Source organism: Primulina tabacum, chromosome 2, assembly GCF_025594145.1.
Source record: "Primulina tabacum isolate GXHZ01 chromosome 2, ASM2559414v2, whole genome shotgun sequence".
Taxonomy (NCBI): Eukaryota; Viridiplantae; Streptophyta; class Magnoliopsida; order Lamiales; family Gesneriaceae; genus Primulina; species Primulina tabacum.
Window position 1 is genome coordinate 8,379,713 of NC_134551.1, and position 23,641 is coordinate 8,403,353.

At 36.3% G+C, this 23,641-nt stretch overlaps 1 protein-coding gene and 1 non-coding gene across 2 annotated transcripts; both read right to left on the bottom strand.

The window, feature by feature from the left end:
* Window positions 1–1,127: 1,127 nt before the first annotated feature.
* Window positions 1,128–3,603, bottom strand: LOC142529408 (zinc finger protein WIP2-like). The gene is given in 4 exon segments (XM_075634946.1): window positions 1,128–1,751; window positions 2,947–3,075; window positions 3,077–3,384; window positions 3,387–3,603. Coding segments are annotated over 4 exon segments (981 nt in total). The 5' UTR covers window positions 3,499–3,603; the 3' UTR covers window positions 1,128–1,319.
* Window positions 3,604–22,726: 19,123 nt separating this feature from the next.
* Window positions 22,727–22,828, bottom strand: LOC142538144 (small nucleolar RNA R71). Its single transcript, XR_012818683.1, has one exon. It is a non-coding gene; the product is annotated as a small nucleolar RNA R71 (small nucleolar RNA).
* Window positions 22,829–23,641: the final 813 nt, after the last annotated feature.

Genomic DNA, 23,641 nt, shown 5'->3' on the forward strand with positions numbered 1-23,641 from the left:
CACTTCCTATTCCGGATAAGAAATGGTCCGAACCCCGCCTGGGTTTTATAGCCTAGATGTTGATGCAGGTTTTGACGAGATGAATGATCTTTTTAGTGTTGGAGAAGTAATTCGGGATCATTCTGGGTATATACGAGCTGCATCGACTCGTGGTATGCAACACGCAGGGTACTTGCCGTCGAGCTCCTTGCTATTTATCATGGCCTTATTTTAGCGATTAATGCTAAGTTTGATAAAGTTATTGTATTCTCGAATTCATCCCTTGTCGTCCAAGTAGTGATTTCAACATCGGTGAATGTGGACCTGATGGATTCATCATCGGCGAGATTAAATCTCTCATTACTTTAATCAATTTACAATCATTAGCACATGTTAACCGCACTAATAATTTGGTAGCACACTGTATTGTTCGTTATGATCTGTTTGATCTTTTACCATTTTCTTGTTTCAAAAGTGTTTTTTTTTTCGTGGATTATGGTTGTATCTTCTGGTGACTCTTTAATATAATATTATTTCTTGATTTTAAAAAAATTAAACATGGAAATCAAAATTTAGGTTAAAAGGTAAAGTTAGAAATTTTTCATCTAGGTACTACATGATTTTTAATGGGTTTTAATCTAAAAAGTTGGGAGGCTTGAAAAAGTATGTGTGTGTATATATACTTGTATATATGCATAAAGATTATATTAATATATCTGAGTGATTAGTATCACTCCATCCATGCAGTATGTATGCATTATTAGGCACATTAATTAAATTTTTTGCGATCGTTTATATGACAACATAATGTTTTGTTTAACGTAATTAATATGACATGAAATATAATTTAATCTGATCAGTGTAATTATGTCGCAAATACAAAACGAGGAATTCTCATTGGTTTTAATGTATTGTGGAAACAGCCAGACTGCATGCTTTTAATTTGCATGAGCTTTACCGTATTTTATGGGGCTGTGTTTCTAAGGCGCGCACACTGTTGCTTCTCAAGATCTGTTTTGCTCCAACACCTAGATAAACAGATCCAATGTTGTCAAATTGTTACTTTATCGATCATGGAAATTAATCTAGGACTAATCAAACATTAATTTACTAAAAAGGACTTGATAATAATTAAAAACGAGGGGGAAAAAACAGGAAAAGAGGAAAAATTAAAGCCAAGTTCATCATGATTTTGAAACCAAAAAGATTCATGATAGTAAAAGTTTCAAGGATCATAGGAAAAGAATGCTGGCCTTACTCTCTAACTAATTGGGTCAATATTGAACTATTTCATTTTCTCGTATAATCGATACATATATGATCCTCACGCGTAGAGTTAATTAATCATCATCCTGCTCAATATCTGATGCGGGTTCTTCTTCTTCTTCTTCGAAGCCGTCAACCCCATAGGCTCCATGGCCGTGCCCGAAAGCTTTTATGTGATCTTTGAGCGACCTTTTGTGCTTAAAATCTGAACCACACAGGCAATACCAAAGCTTACCACAGTTCTTTTCATGTGTTCTCCAATCTCCCCTAACTGCGAAAGTTTTGCCACATTTTCTACACATGAAAGGCTTGATCCCATGCTTCCTCTTGTAATGTGTCTGAAGGGTTCTGAAATCTTTCAAGGGTTTTGCCCTCGGATGATCGATATTGTTTCGGCAGCCTGGTGAGCAGCAATAGCAAGGTAGCCTGAGCATGCCTGTTGGCTGAGTTCCCCTTAAAGACTCGGGACCTCTTCTGTATTGTGAGCCATGCCCCCACATATGCATCTGCGTCATTTCATTACATGCATATATGTATTCAAATATTAATGTTATTTTAAAAAGAAAACATATAAAATTCATAAAAACAACCAAGGGGTTAATTTTGCAGAAACCCTTTTGTTATTACAAGAAGCATTTACCAATATTCTCAGCCTATATGACAGGCGACAGAGGGAGGAAAGAAATGATTGCGAAAAAGGTGAAAGCTCATTTTCACCAAGAAAGAAGCTAGAGGCAGTAGTGTTCTTCAAGCTGAGTATATCTTTAATGAGTGTAGGAACTAGATTTTTCTTTCACCATTTAACACAAACTGAAGAAAGAATCATTAGATACGCCAAAAAATACCGGTTTCTTTCTAAGTTTTTTTTTTCCGAGAAATTTTAAATATAGAGCAAGTCTTTGTCTCAATCAAATTTATTTTCACTAGTATGCTCTGTATGTAATAAACGCGCAAGAGAAAAATTGGAGCATTCTTTAAAATTTTCAGTGAATTGCCAATTTGCCACATCAATTTTCCAGAATCATTGCTCTAAAATGGACGCAAAAAAAGAGGACAAGGTAAGTATACAGCAGATAACAATTCCCGAAGTAAATATTAACTATTGATTTCTAGACAAGTCATATAGAGAGGGCTGGAACTTTAGGTATGGTCTTTTCAAATCTTTTTTCGGCCAAAAGGTGAATTGGAATTATGAGGTTTTAATGAAGAAAGATGGCCTGAATCTCTCTGGTTACCGTTGAAGTCTCCGTTGGATACAGAAACCAATTTGAAGAAGTACAAACTTCAAAGTGGGTTATTTGGAAAGTGAAAGCCAAAGAAAAATATACGTATATACCTATACATATACATGTATATGTATGTGTATATAAATCACATAAATGAAGTGAGTCACTCTCGGCTCAAGTCTGATCAGTCAGCAGTCTGAGTGATGGAAAATCCAAGAATATTTAATCATGATCCATGCAGTAGAAATTCAAAACTTTTGGGTAATAAAAAAATTCTCCCTCAAGTAGTTCTATCCAATCTCTTTTCGTTTGACAAATCTAAGATACCTTTTAATTATACACAGCTTTTGCTAACTCAAGTATATAGATACGATCAACAAAGAAATTTATAAAGGAAAAATCTTGAAAAAATTAAATAAATAAAACATTGCTAAAAATACAAAGTGAATTTAATCAAGTACTCGATCATCATCACCTGCATGTTATTGTATCTGTTGAAGGTCTTGTAGCAAACAGGACATGAAAACTGGGTTGGACCTATAAGAATCTGAGAAGGCGTAGGAATCCAGTATTGCCCCTTGTTAATCCTGCTGATTGGGTATCCCTGAAATATCAGATTCTCCATCTTTATCAGCAGCACCTGGATTACCAGACAGCACCATAGTTGCAAGATCAGCTGCACTAGGGTTTGGTAATCCTATATGCAGCGCAACTGTGACTCCAGCACCATCTTCTTCTTCATCAGCAAAGAGGGTCCGTTTCATCCCATTTTCCGCACTTTTATCTTCGTCAAAATCATCCATTCTTGAGCAGGAAGGCTCTTGTTCTACAAAGCTTGTGGGAGTGAGTCTGAGAAGAGGGAGGGCTTCTCTTAGTGGAGGTGAATTAGGGGGTGACAGTGGAGTTTGATGAATGAAAGATTCTTGTTAAAGTATGCATTGCTTTGAGGAGGATTTGGGGTGGTGAAATGGTGGAAAAAATTGGATTTGAAGCTTTGAGGATAGAGATTTGAGTGGGGATCAGTCATAGTGATCAGAAAAAGTGGGAGAGGAAAATGGAAGGATCGAGGGACTTGGCTTTATAGAGAGAGAGAGAGATTCACGACGACATTAATCATCACTTTGGGTGCATTTAGACTTTATAATAAAGGGAAAGTAGAAACATGAATCTATTATATACATACGAATAATATCATTTCGTATATCACTTGTTAAAACAAAAAGATAATTGTCAAATACTATAAATTTTGAAAAAATAAATGTAAAAATCTCGTTAATTAACGTGGTTTATAAGGATAAATATATAAAATATATATTTTTAGAAATATTGCCAAATTGTGATGGGATAACATATTCTTACCAATATATATACACTAAAAATCATGTGCATATGTTGAATAATTAGATTTCGAAATAAACAGTTAACTCAGTAAAAGATAATGATAATAGTATTGTAAATTTTGACAATTCGTGTTAATTACTCATATATAACTAATTTGGAAAAACATATTTGTTTAATTTTTAAAAATGATTTGAACTACTCAAATTTTTCTCATATCGTTTTCTTTTGTTCTTTTTCATATTCTCTTAGCAGTGCATATATTTTATTATAATATTCAATTATTGCAATTTTTTGGCAATCAATGATTTGAATTTTATTTATTTACAATGTTGTTTAATTATTATTCTCTTTCATATAAACTCAAAATAATTGCAACCGGATGTTTTCATTTTCCTAGTCACCTTTAACTTATTAGACACTTACTTGATAATATATATAAACTGCACATTATTATAACAATCTATAATCACATAAAAAATATTGACATAATTATAAAAAAAATATTGATTGAATGTTGTCATTTATTTGTAATTTATAATAATAATAATTTTGACAATAAATCATCTTTTTACTGACTCTTTATGACACCTATTTGAATATTTTATATTAACACATAAGTATAATGAGCATAATTAAATTACTAATGTCATATTGGTATATCTCCATAGAAATAATATCTTTAATTTTCTTAATTGTTTAAATATCTTTACGAGATAATTTGTGATTCCTTATATATCTTGAGAAAAACTCGTTGCATTTATGAAGTTTGATTAGTGAATATAACTTTATAGTATACATTTAATTTGGAAACTGAATTCATTGTATGAAAAACAACATTTCTTCTTCCAATTCTATTTTTTTTACAACCCAAAAGAGTTAATATTTTTTCTCTTTTATCTTCTCCAGTCTCACTGTAAAAAGTTATGAAAAAAATCATATCTTAGAAAAATATTTTTATTTATTGTTTTCCTTGTCTATATATTTTGTTATATGTGAATATATACTCTACTTCATTGTCTTAATTGTCATATATCTTTACTATAATTTGTGTACGTTAAAGATGAATAAATTTATTTTGTAGTTTTTTATTACCTGGACTTAGGTTGATATATTAAGATGTGATATACATAGATATAAGAATTTTCAAATTCAATTTATTCACAATGTTTTTTCATAACAAAGATCAATTCAAAATAATGAAAATTTGGATTCATAATTATTTTAAATATGGTACAAAAATAATATGTGGAAGTTTTTTTGACATTTTAGTTGCAAAATACAGTGATAAATGCATGTAGGTGCACTATTTCATTGTTGCGATTGTAACTTTCTTTAAATATCTCATTTCTCACTCAAGGATCAAACTTTGTTTATTTCATATTTTGATGATCGTCAAATCTAATATTTCATTTATATATTTTGTTAATAATATTTACGTGAGTTTTATTGTGTATTTCTCTAATTTGAAAATGATCAATTACAATTCAATCTACAACAATATTTGAAAACTGAAGAATGATTCTGAATTTAAAAATCGAGTAACATGTTAGGGACCAATTCAAAATTAAAAGTTGATGCAACTTGTTTCTTTAGCTTTACAATCGAATAATGTAGGATCGAGCGTTTGTCGTTTTATCAAAAACTATAGTTGATGATAATGATGTCAGTCAAATCCTTAAGCCATATAACTCAAGTGCCTACCCATCATGGACAATTATTGTATCCAATAATCTCTCTCCTAATAATTGTACTAATTTCAATCAATGAAAATCAAACCAGCGACCTTAACTCTGATATCAATTGTATGATCGATTCAAATCTTTTAATTGGTACAACAGTTCAAGCACAAGATTTCAATTGCTCTATCCAACATGATCAATTATTATATCAAATAAATAATTTTATGCAAATAAACTTTTACTTTATCTTACGAATTTATAAGACATTTGAGTAGAGTATATACTTGATATTCACATAAGTAGTAGAGGAAAAAATTATTTTTTATCTATTTGATAATTTATATTTTAAAATAAAAGAAAATTCAGAAAAAAATACATAGCATATTGACAAAATCTGAAAACCTAAAGTGAAAGTTGAATTAATACATTCATACTTATCATTAAATTCTACTATTTATTTTTAATATATTTAACACGTTTATCCATTAAATTTTTTGATAGAATTGTTTATACAATTTAATGAAAAATCGAAGTACTCCAGTTTCAGATTCCAAACAATGATAATATTGTTTTTACGTTAGATTGACAAATAGTTATTATTTTTATTATATCATCATAGTCTTTATCACAATAAACACATTTTAGAATGTAGGATGTTAAATTTAATGTTGACATTAGATGTTCATATTATTAATTCTAAAATTCCTTAATTTTTTTATTGCTTTCGATACATTACTTTGTTTATCTTCAAATATATTAATCTATTTATTGTTGTAAACAAAGTATAATAATTATTTGTTTAATTGATCATATTTAAGATTAGGTGCTTAGAAAAAAATTCTAAGATATCTTTAAAGAACAATAGATGATAGAATTAAATTTAAAAACAAGAGAAAAATAAAGAAAATATAGAACATTACAGTGCATGAACTTTCGCTTTGTGCAGTTACAAAAAGTAAGGTGAGTTAACTACTTATACCATGAGATACTTATATATATTAGTTTCATTAAGCTTGGCTTATTATAATATTTTTATTAACTCGCTTTGTCCTTCGTTTTTACTTCACTAACTTTGCAGTATGACAATCAACTAGTGTGACTCTTTCAAACATTAGCTTTTGATTTTTTAAGTAAATAGTGGCCTCCACTCTCACCAACTACAATCTTTAGAATTCGATATTAGTAATTTATAGGTACTATATAATTATTTAGTTTTTATTTTTTATCTTTTGATTAATTGTGTAATTTTTTATGTTCTACCTAATTCATTTTTAGAATTTTGTTGAATTTTTATAATCATGATTAGAAGTGTTGTATGCACACAATATAAGTATAAAATTAATATATTAAAAATATTAATATTGAAGAGTCAAATAAACATATTAAATCATTATTTAATAAATTTTAGAAAAAAAATATACATCATAATTCAGATTTAAATATTAACATATTAATAAATAATTGCGATGGATATCTTATGAAACAAACAGTACTAATCTAAAAAAATTAAATATTATTATTATAAATGAATTTTACTTAATTAATTAGAAAATTTCCAATAAATGCGCTGAATTAATTAGAATGCTTTCAATATAGTATGTTGATAATTGTTTTCATATGAGTTATTGATCGAGTCCTTATGAATTTTTTTTTAAAAAAATCGTGTCTTTATTTATAGTATCGGTATCTTATAATTTAAAATACTAAATAAAACAAATTATCAAGATAAAAAACTAATAGAAAATTCAAGAATATGTAGTTACTCAATTAGTTTAATTGATATGCTCTTTAGTTTTCTCATTTAATAGATGTTGTTAAAAAATTATTCGACAAAATCAAGATATCACTTCATTATTTCAGGAAACGGCTGCATATCTTATGTGTAACAGGTATCAGTTCAACCACCCAGCCTAGCATCCGGACTGCTTCACTACCGGCTACATCAAAAAGAGTTTAACCGCTTAAACAAAGGATATACTAAATAAGTCTGACCACTTGAATTTCAGACCGCTGATAATTCAACCGCTTAAAGTAAAAGAAGATGAACTTCTCAACTGCCTGATTCGAAGACATCATTAAAGAGGGTTATTTATTACCTACTTAATGAAAGACTTTCTCTGACCAGTTCAAAACATTCAATAGTTTGCACCGCTTCAAAGTTAACTTGTCCCTACATCAGTCCCGAGAATGATATGCATTTATATCACTATCCCAGAAAGGAAATATCATTTATCTTACAAAGGTATGAGGATAAAAGCAGAACGGTAACTCTGCAGCAACTCTTCAAAGAACGGGACTCAAGGAAATATCAACAAAGAGAACATTTAATGCATATATGAAGAACATTAAATGCAGTTGCAGCTGATAGTGACACAGCTTCTCTCTGTTACAAGTTAACGTTACTCAATCCTTTCGACCGTTGGAATGATCGTCTATATTAACAGATAATGAAGTGTGCAAGAATACATGCAATACATTATCAAATTCACAACAGTGAAATCATCACAAGCTTACATAATTCAAAGATTCAGAGCGCTCTCAAAAGTCTAAACACTTCATGATCGCTCATAAGCACACACTGAACAGAAAGATATTTGATCATTCAAGGATTATCTTCGTGTTACCAAAATCAATTTGTTTATTTATATCAGTAACCTTTCGGTTATTTGTTTAAGTTGTGGTGTCTGGTGAACCGAGTGTTCCTAAAATCCAGAATTGTAAAGTGATCACTAAGAGTTCCAAACCAGGCAGTGTGATAAGTCCTGATTGGAGTGGGCTGTTGCAAAGAGTTTTTGTAAAGCCAAAGTCTTTTAGTGGAATCCTTCCTAAAGAGGAAGAAGGGATGACGTAGGAGTTTTCATTTCCGAGCATCCATAAAAACCTTGTGTCTTTACTTCATGCAAGCACTTACTTTTCACTATATTTGTTGATAAGTTTGCCAACAAGTTTTAAGCTATCATTAGAAATTTTGAACCATTTTTCCGCACTTTACAGTGATTCATATTTCTAACAAGTTTGAGAAGAACTTTTAACCGCTTTAAAACGATTGAAAACCAGTTTTAGAAAGCAAAAATTGAAAGAGTTCATTCACCCCGCCTCTAAACTCTTTCTCGATCCCAACAGATGTTAAATTCACAATCTGAGTTTGAAAAGAATTCTTGTAGAATAAAACACAATTACAATAAATTACTTGATGTATATGTAATAAAAATTTGTGTTTAAATATATATATATATATATATATAATTTAGACTTCATTTTATCTTAACCATTTTATTTATAACTCTTCTATATTCTTTTGTTTGGAATTATTTGTATTTATTTCTATTTTAAAATTTATATAGCATATACATTGTTAACTAATATACAAATTGGATCATTTCAATATATTAACTAAAATTTAAAAATTATTATAAAATTTTGTCATAGATATGATTATAAAAATATAATATATATATATACCAGTATAAATATATGATTTTGAATTTTGAATTTTTATGTATGTCTTTATCTCAATTAAATAATAATAATAATAAATACATGTCTTTTTGTTTGTATTTTCTATATATTAATTAATTATAAAATAAATTGAAAAAAAAAATGAAATTAAACCTCTGTTTTTTGAAATAAAATTTACAAATAAAATGAAGAAAAATGAAATTAAACTTCTATTTTATCTGAGCCATTTTATTTATAACTCTCATTTGATCTCTTTATATTCTCTTTGTTTGGAAAGAAATCCATATTATTTTTTATAATTAATGATATTAAAATTTATATTTCTATTTTAAAAGTTATATAGTACATACATTTTCTTTGGAACTCGAGATCGTTGGATTCATAGTCTATAAATAGAGAAAGAGTTCAGTTTAGTAAAGTTCTACTACTCATAAAAAGATTCAAGTATTCAAGCTTTCAAGTACTTGAACTAAAACCATTCAGTTGAGCACACTTTACAAAGAATTATACCTGGTCATTAAAAATCATAAAGTGCTAGGATATTGCAATACTGTAACTCTCTGTATTTGATAACAGTTCGTATACTGTTATTCATTCAAAAAAGTTGTACTAGGAGTTTGTACTCGAATTCTCGAAACATCAAGAACAAACTTGTGTACTTCTCACTTTCAGTTTACGATTAAGTTTACGTAGGAAGCCAAGTCATTATTTGATTTGTTCTAGTCTGTCACTTTGGCTTCATTCCACGCATATTTGTTAGTCAACAGACACTGATAATCGAGAAAACACAATTTTGTTGCCAACGCGCCTAGATTAACATTAAAATGGCAATTTGTGTCAAGTATTTAATCAATTCCCTTCTAAACACTTCAACTGATCCTATCAAGTGGTATCAGACCGAGGCTTATTCTTGAATTTAAACATTTCTTTTCAAAATGGCTTCAATCAGCAAAATCCTGATTTTTTCCAATGAAGATTTTGATGACTGAAAGATAAGAACACATACTCATTTAACTGATCAGGATGATATTACGTGGTTCATTATCACAGATGGACCAATGAATATATTGAAAGCCAATACAACAATAGTCATCACTGAAGGTGATCCTCAAATATTAGGAAAAACAAGGGATGAATGGACAAATGATGACAAACAAAAAAAAAAAAAACCAATCTTGATAATGTGACTAAGGACATTATGTACAAAACTCTTGATAATAACACATTTAACAAAATCAAAATTATAAGATTGCCAAAGAAATTTGAAAAAAATTGATTCATTTGTGCTGAGTGTAATGAATTGACCAAAGAAAACAAACTCTCTGTTGACATACAAAAGTTTGACAATATTAAGATGAAACCTGAAGAATCAAATGTCTGAATTTGATGAAGGAGTATGTGGAATTGTGATTGAACTCAGTGCACTTGGAAGAGTATACAACAACCGAGAAGTGATATTAAAGGTAATGAGAGGACTTCCAAAATAATAAGATATCAAGACTACAACAATGCGTGAATCCAAAAATTTGAGCAAGATGGAATTTTATTACTTTTTTGCGGACTTGAAATCTGATATAGATGGATTTTACTTGTTTTTTCATGTCATGTTTTGTCGCATGGTGTTGCATTTATCGTTTAGATTGCATGCATTTTGTCATATTTTAGAATAAATTATGTTTTATTGTTACTCATGTATCTCGTTGGTGAAAATGCAGGAGATTCGTACAAAACTCAAGAAAAAGAGAATTTTTGCGAAGGACGTCCGCCCGAGCGCTTGAGAGCTTGAAAAAATCAATTTCTGCGAAGACCATCCGCCCGGGCGGAAACTTATGTCCGCCCGGGCGCGCCAAAGAAGAGAGAAAAAAAGAAAATCTGCGAAGACCTATCCACCCGGGCGGAAACTTATGTCCGCCTGGGCGCACTCGTTATTTTTGGGAAGATTTTGCACGATTTCTTCCCTTAATTCTGGATGGGAATGATATGGAAGGGATCATTGCATGAAATAAGGGATCATTCAGACGAGGTTGAAGAGCCAACGGAAGCTTTGGAGAGAATTATGCGCTTGGATTGAAGATTTGAAGCTTTCCGGGCATCGCTCTTCGTGTTTTTCGTCAACTCTAGTATTTCTTATTTAGTTTTTATCATTTGAACTTAGTTTTGTTTATTTTCGCTATGAATTTTAGTAGCTAAACTTTATAACTTGTTGGGATTTAAGGGGATCCTACTCCCAAAACTTTGATATAATTAATTTACACCTCGATTTCTGATTTATTCTTGATTATACTATTGTTTTACCGTGTTGTTAGAGCGTAGCTAACTTTAACAACGTCTTTATATTGCTAGTGAGTTTGAGAGAATAACTTGTGATAGAAACGAGTAGTATAATCCGTGGATCTACAATTTGCATAGATATATGATGTAACGAACCGTACTCTTACTACTTAAAATTTGCGGAAGAATTAAAAATTTTCTTGAATACGAAAATAAAATCAATACTGGTCGTCACTACATCATCCATTCACCAATAAAACTTTGCTAAAGAAAGGCTTGTTCAAAATGTCTAGCAACCAAAACATAAAATCAGAGTAATAATATTTTCATGCTTAAAATCTTAAAATGACGTGGGCGGTCCTCGGGTCTAGCCTTCTGCTCAGTCCAAGCCAGCTCCTTGGTCCCCACCCCTCGTCTCGTCATGATCATCCTCACCTGCATCGATCAAGTCTAGTGAGTCTAAAGACTCAACACGTATAAACTGGAATAGCAAGTAATACATAATAAAATCGCATGCAACTTTAAAATAGAACATACATACTTGAAACTTGGATTTGAATTGAACTTGAACTTGCATACATACATAGACTTGCCATAACTTAGAAGCTTTCATAAACATGCCTGCGTACTTGTTCATACTTAAACATATATGATTTCATTTTGCGTAGAGGATGTTTCAAAGCAAGTGACCCATACATAATAAACGCCTGATCAGACAAACCACAGTACTTGGCTGACAGGGACGTATCCACTGCCACATACATGAGATCCCCGTTCATAATTTAACGGGCTGGTTGGTCCCCGTTCATAATTTAACGCTTTTTAACCACGATCTAACCCGTTCATAATTTAACGGGGTGGAGAGGTCATCGGCCACGTTCACCGACTTCCAAACCCATTCAATTGGTCACAAGACATTTAGCATACCTCAAAAACTTAAAATATTTTCTTGCACGTCAACATACTTACTTGGCGTTGAGGGATTTATTGGACTTCGATCGGGGCCGTTGCTGCACATTCTAACATGAATTCGAATGCTTAACTGATACACTTAGATATAATAATCAAGCTTACTCACGAGCTCATTTAATCCCTTAGGACGTTCTACAATTCCCATGACTCGACCTTGTAAACCATTGTACTAAACCAAGACATCGAACCTCCAAGCATAGTATAAGATTTTTCCCAAAATTGTGAAGGACACAGACCCCGTGCCTATCTCCGTGTAGGGGTCCATGTAGACTCGGGTGAGAAGGCTCGAAAGGAAAGGTGGACACGGACCCCGTGTCAGGGTCCGTGTGAGGGTCCGTGTAGACTCTGGAAATAGACACCGAAAAGAAACAAAGGCACGTACCCCGTGCCAGTGTCCGTGTGCGGGTCCGTGTACTTGCGGGCCAATTAAAACTTCGGAAATTCTAAACAGGTTTTGCTTAACAGTCTGGACTCGATCATACGGACCACAAATCGACACTCCAAGACTCATCCTAGCATGCCATATCATCAAACCATATTCGTACAAATTCCCAAAGCGACGATGATCACCCTACGGTACATACCAATCAAACAGTGGCAGTTATCATCAAAACGTTACCTAGGACTTTTAATTAAATCGAGCGCCTAAGGACATGAGACGAAACCTCAAAAATACTCCCAACATCGTACTAAGCATACCTAAACGCAGCAACGATCGCCCGACGATCCCCAACGAAGCCTGCAACAATAAAATCTCGAGAACACATCAAAACATAATTTCTGAAAAACGCAGTTTGAGCAGTCTCACGAAAAATGCCATAACTCACTCGATTGTTGTCCAAATAACTCGAATTTTATATCAAATCGAAGGTATCAAAAAGTTCTACAATTTTGACGTTGAAAGTTTTCCCAAAATCTTGACCGAAAATTCGCAGTATTAAAAAGAACAGTAAACCGTGATTTAGATCTAAAACTTTTCCTTCAAAATCGATCCAAACAAATAACCGCTTCAAACTACTTCACATCATACATGGATTTTACGCATAAAAACAACGCAACACATACTATGACATGATCGACACAGAAAAGAGAGATTGTACGTGCCTTATGATGTTAAAATTTACCGAACCGGCGATACCGAAGCGGAGATGGCGCGGGGATTGATCCGAAACGATTGTGGCTCGATTTCCTTCGAAGAAATTCACGAAAATATGCAGGTAAGGGGGCGGCTTCTTCTCTTGCAAAGAACCCTAGTTTTCTTTAATCTAAAATCTGAAAATGAGTTGTGTAGTGTGTGTTGTGTGTGTTTCACGCTTTCTAGTGTGTAGAATGTGTGTGTGCGTGTGTTAGTAATTAATTTAGGGAAAAATTGCTCAATTAAATAATAAATGAAATTAATAAAAATACTAACACTCTTTAAACTTTACTAAAATCCCTCCATTAAAATAGTGCATCCAAAAATGCTAATTTTAAAAGTTTTAAACTCTTAAATAACTCAACACATAAATAAGGCTTTAAAATGCTAAACTAAATAAATTATTTAAAATGCCCCTTACTAGCTTTTAAAAATAAAATACCGCATTTCAAATTGCCAATAATCGTCCCCGGTCTTTTCCTCGATCCCACCTCGAATAATCGCCTGAAAATGAAACTCGAAAAATATTTTAACGTGCATCACATAAACATAAATAATTTAAAATAATGCATTCAAATAAATCCTGCATGGCTTAAAACTCATTTTAAAATTAATTAAATGATTTACTAATTAAATAAATGCATGAGTTATACGTGTACTGAATTTGGGCACTACAGTTCCTCCCCCACTTATAAAAATTTCGTCCTCGAAATTAAATCTTACCAAACAACTCCAGGGTAGCGAATCCTCATGTCCGCTTCTGACTCCCAAGTGGCCTCTTCCACCGATTGGTTCAGCCACTGGACTTTGACTAGCTTAGTCACTTTGTTCCGGAGTCTGCGCTCCTGTCTGTCTAGGATTTGAATCGATCGCTCCTCGTACGACAGATCTGGGGCAAGCTGTAACGGCTCATAGCTCAGAATATACGAAGGATTGGCCAGATATTTCCTCAGCATAGAGACGTGGAACACATTGTGTACCCCGGCCAGATTCGGCGGAAGGGCTACACGATAAGCTAATGTCCCAACTCTGTCAAGAATCTCGAAAGGTCCAATAAACATCGGACTCAGCTTGCCTCTCTTCCCAAATCTCATAACACCCTTCATAGGTGCTATCTTGAGGAATACATGATCACCAACGGCAAATTCGAGATCTCTCCTCCTCTTATCAGCATAGCTCTTCTGACGGCTCTGGGCGGTCTTCATCCTGTCACGGATCTTGACCACCACATCTGCAGTTTGCTGGACTATCTCTGGGCCAAGATCTGCTCTCTCACCAACTTCATCCCAATGGACTTGTGATCTGCACTTCCGTCCATACAACGCCTCGTAAGGAGCCATACCTATAGATGATTGGAAACTGTTGTTGTAGGTAAACTCCACTGGCGATAGCTTAGACTCCCAAGTCCCCTGAAAATCAATCATACAGGCCCTTAGCAAATCCTCCAAAATCTGAATCACTCGCTCAGACTGGCCATCTGTCTGCGGGTGAAAAGCTGTACTGAACAGGAACTTTGTCCCCATGGCTGCATGTAAGCTCTTCCAGAAAGACGACGTAAACCTCGGGTCCCTGTCGGACACAATCGAAACTGGGAACCCATGTAGACGGACTATTTCCCTGATATAAAGCTCCGCATACTGCGTCATGGAGAAAGTTGTCTTCACTGGCAAAAAGTGTGCTGACTTCGTGAGTCGATCCACAACAACCCAAATGGCATTAAAGCCTCTGACTGATCTAGGCAATCCAATGACGAAGTCCATCGTGATGTTCTCCCATTTCCACTCTGGGATGGCGAGTGGCTTAACCAATCCCGCTGGCCTCTGATGTTCTGCCTTCACTTGCTGACAAGTGAGGCATTCAGACACAAACCTGCGAATGTCTCTCTTCATCCCTGGCCACCAATACAGAATCTGTAGGTCCTTATAAATCTTGGTACCTCCTGGGTGGATAGAATACGGAGAGGCATGTGCATCTGTCAGAATATCCCGTCTGATCGAATCAACACTTGGCACCCACATTCTGCCTCTGTATCTCACAATTCCATCTGACACTGTGTAGAGAACACTGCCCTTGGCTTCGTCTTTCAGTCTCCATTTCTGTAATTGCTCATCTGAAGACTGACCTGTCCGGATACGGTCTAGCAGAGAAGATTGGACTGTCAGATTAGACAGCCTTGGTGCTCTGCCCTTACGATAAACTTCCAAGCCAAACCTCTGAATTTTGGACTGAAGAGGTCTCTGCACTGATAACTGAGCTATGACTGCAACTTTCCTGCTCAAGGCATCTGCCACAACATTAGCTTTTCCCGGATGGTAGCTAATCTCGAAATCATAGTCCTTCACCAGTTCCAACCACCGTCTCCGCCTCATGTTTAGTTCCTTCTGCGTGAAGAAATATTTCAGACTTTTGTGGTCAGTGAAAATCTGACACTTCTCGCCATACAAGTAGTGTCTCCAAATCTTCAACGCAAAGACGACTGCGGCTAACTCTAAATCATGCGTCGGGTCATTCTTCTCATGCACCTTCAACTGCCTGGAAGCATAAGCTATAACCCGACCCTGCTGCATCAACACTGCGCCTAATCCGAGCTTAGATGCATCGGTATAAAGCACAAATTCACCTTGCCCTGTCGGCATGGCTAGCACTGGCGCCGAAATAAGAGCTTGCTTCAGAGTATCGAAGCTCTTCTGGCATTCTTCACTCCACACAAACTTAGCATTTTTCTTGGTTAGTGAAGTGAGTGGCACTGCTATGGATGAAAATCCCTGAATGAACTTACGGTAGTAACCAGCTAAACCCAGAAAACTGCGGATCTTTGATGCATTCTTTGGCTCAACCCATTCCTTAACGGCTGCTACCTTTGCTGGATCCACTTCAATACCACTGCTAGACACTATATGTCCCAAAAACGCTACTTTCTGCAACCAAAACTCGCACTTACTGAACTTCGCAAATAACTTGCGACTCTGCAAAATCTGTAAAACTGTCCTCAAGTGCTGGCTGTGCTCCTCATGGCTCTTCGAGTATATAAGGATGTCGTCAATGAATACTATGACGAATTGATCGAGGAACGACTGAAATACTCGGTTCATGAGATCCATGAAAATTGCTGAAGCATTTGTCAATCCAAATGGCATCACCAAGAACTCGTAATGCCCATATCCGGTCCTGAAAGCTGTCTTGTGGACATCTGTATCCTTCACTTTCAGCTGATGATACCCTGATCGAAGATCTATCTTGGAGAACACGGTAGCTCCCTGCAACTGATCAAACAAGTCTTCGATTCTAGGCAACGGGTACTTATTCTTTATCGTTACCTTGTTCAACTCACAGTAATCGATGCACAGTCTCATACTCCCATCCTTCTTCTTTACAAAGAGCACTGGTGCGCCCCACGGTGAGAAACTAGGGCGGATAAATTCCTTGTCGAGGAGCTCCTGAATCTGCTGTTTGAGCTCTAACATCTCAGCTGGAGCTAATCGGTACAGTGCCTTTGAGATTGGCACTGTGCCTGGCATGAGATCAATAGCAAACTCCACCTCTCTCTCTGGTGGAAGACCTGAAACATCGTCTGGGAAGACGTCTGGGAATTCACTGACTACTGGTACTTCAGATAAAGATGGAGTGGGCACATCAGGCGTTGAAATAATACTGGCCAAGAAGGCCTGACACCCCTTGGAAATCAGCCTCCTCGCCTGCATGCACGAAATCATGCGAAGGAAGCTTCTCCATCTGTCTGGCTCAAATAGAAACTGTTCCATGCCCAACGGTCCTACCAATACTGATCTTTTCTGGAAGTCAATCAGGACCCTGTTCTTTGTCAGCCAGTCCATTCCCAAAATAATGTCGAACTCTGGCATCGGCAGAAGAATCAAATCTGCATACACGAGGTGGCCATGCAGTTCTAGATCGATATCTCTGATCACACTGGTAGCTAACAGCTCTTCCCCTGATGGGACTGTCACTGAAAATTTCACGTCTAGGCCAATGGAATTAAGGTCCAAATGATTAGCAAAAGTCTCCGATATGAAGGAGTGAGTGGCTCCTGAATCTATCAACGCCGTCGTGGCTAATCTCTTTATGAAAATATTCCCTGAGATGCGTTAGCGCAACAAACCAACTTACATCCCAAAATTCTACCATAAACCTCAAGCAACAAAAGACACCTACAATTCCAACTAAAACACTAGTATTCCCAATTAAAATTTAACATGCAAGGCAAAGAAATCAATACTGTACTGAATTAAATAAATTACCAGTTAAAAGGGTAGTGTCTGGGTTCGCCTCTTGAGCATGCATGGCGAATACTCTCCCTTGGGTTGGCTGCTTCCACTGAGGGCATTCCTTCAACATGTGGTCACTAGCTCCACATTTAAAACATTTCCCAGATCCCCATAAGCACTGACCGGGATGCTGGCAATTGCATTTCGGACACACTGGAAAATTAACAGGCTTCTGAGGCGCCCCCTGCTGCTGAACTGGACCCTTGCCCTTTGGGGGTCCCTGATATGGCTTCTTCCCTGGTGGCCCCTGATACTGCTTCTTAAACTGGGGCCTCTGATGCTGCTGCTGCTGGTGTTGCGGTGGTGCCTGATAGGGCCTCTTGCCCTGTCTGTCCGCCTCTATATCCCTCAGGTCCTATTCTGCCGCCAATGCTCTAGATACGGCGACCGCATAGCTAGTAGGGCCAGCTACTCTCACATCGCGGCGTAGGATCGGCCGCAACCCATTCAGAAAATGCCTCAACTTTGCCTGTACATCATTCGCAATGAGGGGCACGAAGTGACACCCTCTCTCAAACTTCCTAACAAATTCTGCCACGCTACTGTCTCCTTGTCGCAGCATCATAAACTCGCTGGTGAGTCTGGATCGTACCTCCTCAGTGAAGTACTTGGAGTAAAAGACCTCCTTGAAACCATTCCATGGCAGTGCCTGCAAGTTAACTGCCACTGATGCACTCTCCCACCGTAATCTGGCGTCCCCTGTCAGAAGGAACGTGGCACATCTGACCCTATCTGCATCGGTCAGTTCCATAAAGTCAAAGATTACCTCTATGGACTTAATCCATCCCTCGGCTACCATCGGGTCAGTGGTACCCAAAAACTCCTTAGAAATCATCCTCCTAAACCTTTCGTACACTGCTTCCGGTTGGGGTCTCGCCCCTGCACCTGCTGCTGTAGCCTGGTTCCCCGCAAACTGCGCGAAGAACTGCGTCATGCCTGCAAGCATCTGTGCCTGCATGTCTGGCGGTGGAGGTGGAGGTGGAGGAGCGTCCCTTCTCTCCTCTCGAGGCTCTCTGTCCTCATCTCTTGTTTCACGGTCGATCACACGTCTAGGAGGCATACTGTTCAATAAATTACCCAACACGTAAACCCAATATGCATGAACATGTATCAATATTTTATGATGCACGTAAATCAAACTTAAAACATGCACATACTGAAATCATAACTTGATGTTTACTACATAACATAATACAAAACTTTAAACTTACAGACTTGAGGTGTGACTTCGTGAGCTTTTTGCGACTGGCAGTAGGCGTAACCCTTTACAAGAACACCGCTCTGATACCAACTGTAACGAACCGTACTCTTACTACTTAAAATTTGCGGAAGAATTAAAAATTTTCTTGAATATGAAAATAAAATCAATACGGTCGTCACTACATCATCCATTCACCAATAAAACTTTTCTAAACGAAAGGCTTGTTCAAAATGTCTAGCAACCAAAACATAAAATCAGAGTATTAATATTTTCATGCTTAAAATCTTAAAATGACGTGGGCGGTTCTCGGGTCTAGCCTTCTGCTCAGTCCAAGCCGGTTCCTTGTTCCCCACCCCTCGTCTCGTCATGATCATCCTCACCTGCATCGATCAAGTCTAGTGAGTCTAAAGACTCAACACGTATAAACTGGAATAGCTAGTAATACATAATAAAATAGCATGCAACTTTAAAATAGAACATACATACTTGAAACTTGGATTTGAATTTAACTTGAACTTGCATACATACATAGACGTGCCATAACTTAGAAGCTTTCATGCGTACTTGTTCATACTTAAACATACATGATTTCATTTTGCGTAGAGGATGTTTCAAAACAAGTGACCCATACATAATAAACGCCTGATCAGACAAACCACAGTACTGGGCTGACAGTGACGTATCCACTGCCACATACATGAGATCCCCGTTCATAATTTAACGGGCTGGTTGGTCCCCGTTCATAATTTAACTCTTCCAGTCACGATCTAACCCGTTCATAATTTAACGGGGTGGAGAGGTCCTCGGCCACGTTCACCGACTTCCAAACCCATTCAATTGGTCACAAGACATTTAGCATACCTCAAAAACTTAAAATATTTTCTTGCACGTCAACATACTTACTTGGCGTTGAGGGATTTATTGGACTTCGATCGGGGCCGTTGCTGCACATTCTAACATGAATTCGAATGCTTAACTGATACACTTAGACATAATAATCAAGCTTACTCACGAGCTCATTTAATCCCTTAGGACGTTCTACAATCCCCATGACTCGACCTTGTAAACCATTGTACTAAACCAAGACATCGAACCTCCAAGCATAGTATAAGATTTTTCCCAAAATTGTGAAGGACACGGACCCCGTGCCTACCTCCGTGTAGGGGTCCGTGTAGACTCGGGTGAGAAGGCTCGAAAGAAAAGGTGGACACGAACCCCGTGTGAGGGTCCGTGTAGACTCTGGAAACAGACACCGAAAAGAAACAAAGGCACGGACCCCGTGCCAGGGTCAGTGTGCGGGTCCGTGTACCTGCGGGCCAATTAAAACTTCGGAAATTCTAAACAGGTTTTGCTTAACAGTCTGGACTCGATCGTACGGACCACAAATCGACACTCCAAGACTCATCCTAGCATGCCATATCATCAAACCATATTCGTACAAATTCCCAAAGCGATGATGATCACCCTACGGTACATACCAATCAAACGTGGCAGTTATCATCAAAATGTTACCTAGGACTTTTAATTAAATCGAGCGCCTAAGGACATGAGACGAAACCTCAAAAATACTCCCAACATCATACTAAGCATACCTAAACACAGCAACAATCGCCCGACGATCCCCAACGAAGCCTGCAACAATAAAATCTCGAGAACACATCAAAACATAATTTCTGAAAAACGCAGTTTGAGCAGTCCCACGAAAAACGCCATAACTCACTCGATTTTTGTCCAAATAACTCGAATTTTATATCAAATCGAAGGTATCAAAAAGTTCTACAATTTTGACGTTGAAAGTTTTCCCAAAATCCTGACCGAAAATTCGAAGTTTTAAAAATAACGGTAAACCGTGATTTAGATCTAAAACTTTTCCTTCAAAATCGATCCAAACAAATAACCGCTCAAACTACTTCACATCATACATGGATTTTACGCATAAAAACAACGCAACACATACTATGACATGATCGACACATAAAAGAGAGATTATACGTGTCTTATGATGTTAAAATTTACCGAACCGGCGATATCGAAGCGGAGATGGCGCGGGGATTGATCCGGAACGATTGTGGCTCGATTTCCTTCGAAGAAATTCACGAAAATATGCAGGTATAATTCAGAGGAGGGGGCGGCTTCTTCTCTTGCAAAGAACCCTAGTTTTATTTAATCTAAAATCTGAAAATGAGTTGTGTAGTGTGTGTTGTGTGTGTTTCACGCTTTCTAGTGTGTAGAATGTGTGTGTGCGTGTGTTAGTAATTAATTTAGGGAAAAATTGCTTAATTAAATAATAAATGAAATTAATAAAAATACTAACACTCTTTAAACTTTACTAAAATCCCTCCATTAAAATAGTGCATCTAAATATGCTAATTTTAAAAGTTTTAAACTCTTAAATAACTCAACACATAAATAAGGCTTTAAAATGCTAAACTAAATAAATTATTTAAAATACCCCTTCCTAGCTTTTAAAAATAAAATACCGCATTTCAAATTGCCAATAATCGTCCCCGGTCTTTTCCTCGATCCCGCCTCGAATAATCGCCTGAAAATGAAACTCGAAAAATATTTTAACGTGCATCACATAAACATAAATAATTTAAAATAATGCATTCAAATAAATCATGCGTGGCTTAAAACTCATTTTAAAATTAATTAAATGATTTACTAATTAAATAAATGCATGGGTTATATGTGTACTGAATTTGGGCACTACATATGAAATTGGATACGCACCGATAGTCATAGTCCTAAGGGTCGAAAACTAGGGGATTTCATAGATCGAAATGCGATTCACTCTTGAAAAATAATTAAAGACATTTAATTACTTCATTGAGTAGAATTAGTTTGGCATAGCTCGAGAGAGTGTGGTCAATTGAATAGGAAATCCTGTCGGAAGCATATGATCATTATCGAATAAATTAATTAATTAACGAGGGGTAGGTGAACCGATATTCCCAACAAATCCATTTCTCATTGAATTTTAATCAACCATTTTAGATATTATCTTTCATCATTTAATTATTGAATCTTTTTATTTGCATATTTGTTCAAAAATAGTAGTGTTAATACAATCAAATCAATTTTCGTTGCTAAATGTTCAATAATTGAAAATAATAATTGTTAAATACAGTCTTCAGTGGAACGATACTCGTACTCACGTACACTATACTATAACTTGACATCGTGCACTTGCGATTAATTTTGAGCATATAAAACATATTTTTATTAAGGATTTCACAGTGCAAGTTTTGCTCGATCAAGTTTTTGGCGCCGTTGCCGGGGATTGTTAAGTCACAATTTTATTTTTAGTTATTTTCTTTAGTATTCTCTATTTTACTTTGTTTGACACCTTCGATTTCTTCACAGATATCTCATCCAGTGCATGCCAAAGTCACTTGACGTGGAGTTTGAGCAGTTTGACCCTGAAATTGAAAGAACTTTCCGCAGGAGAAGACAACAGCAGAGACTGAAAGAACTGATGGAGAGGCACGAGAACGATCATGAGGAGGAACACCATGATGCTAGACGTGTTGAGATGCCACGCTGCATACCAATGCTGGAGTATGCCCAACCTTCTTTGGATGGAGCACGCCCCAGCATTGTGAGGCCTATGGTGCGGGCAAACCAGTTCGAAATCAAACCAGCTATAATTCAGATGATTCAGAACACAGTCCAGTTTGGAGGATCTGCAGTAGATGACCCAAACACGTACATCGCAGATTTTTTTGAAATTTGCGATACGTTTAAATTCAATGGAGTTTCTGATGATGCTGTTAGATTGCGTTTAATTCCTTTCTCCTTGCGTGATAAAGCTAAAGCTTGGTTGAATTGTTTGCCTGTAGATTCAATCACCACATGGGAGGATATGGCGAAAGCGTTTCTCATCAAATATTTTCCTCCATCTAAGACCATGAAGCTTCGGGCAGACATCACCACCTTTGCTCAATTCGAGCAGGAATCGTTGTATGAGGCATGGGAGCGCTTCAAAGATCTCTTAGATGCCCACATCACGAGTTGCCACTTGGGTTAGTTGTTCAAACCTTTTATTATGGTTTACTTACTCCTAATCGTACTATGATAGATGCTGCTGCATGTGAAAACCTATTGAGGAAGATTGCTGAAGAGGGATATGAGTTGTTGGAGGAGATGGCTGCTAGCAGCTATCATCCTCAATCTGAAAGAAACAATCTGCGGAGAAGTGCGGGAGTTCACCAGGTAACTGATCTTTCTGCTATTACTGCACAACTTGAGGTTTTGAACAGGAAACTAGATGGCTTGAACATGGGTGGCACAACTATGCGTCTTCAAGAGATATTCTGTGAAAAGTGTGGAGGTGAACATTTTGTGAAGGACTGTCAAGATGACAATCCATTTTATGTGCAAAATGAGGCACCGGTGAATCAAGTGGGAGTCCACAAGCGTCCAAAGGAATGATCCATATTCAAACACATATAACCCTGGATGGAGGCAACATCCCAACTTCTCATGTGGCGGTCAAAACAGTCAGAATCGACCGCAAGGAGGACAACCATATGGGAAACAACCGATGCATAGATCTGATCCTCCTAGAGAAGAGAAGTCCAACCTGGAGCAAATGATGTCTAAGTTTATTTCATCCACTGAAACTAGACTTCAAAACCAAGATGAATCGATAAAAGGGCTCGAGAATCAAATTGGACAGTTGGCAAGATGATAGCAAGTAGAGAGCCGGGCACCTTGCCAAGCAATACAGAGACAAATCCAAAAGAGCAAGTGAAGGCTATCGAGTTGAAGAGTGGGAAAGTTTTAGAGTCAAGAGAAAAAGAGAAAACTCAGAAATTGGATGAGCA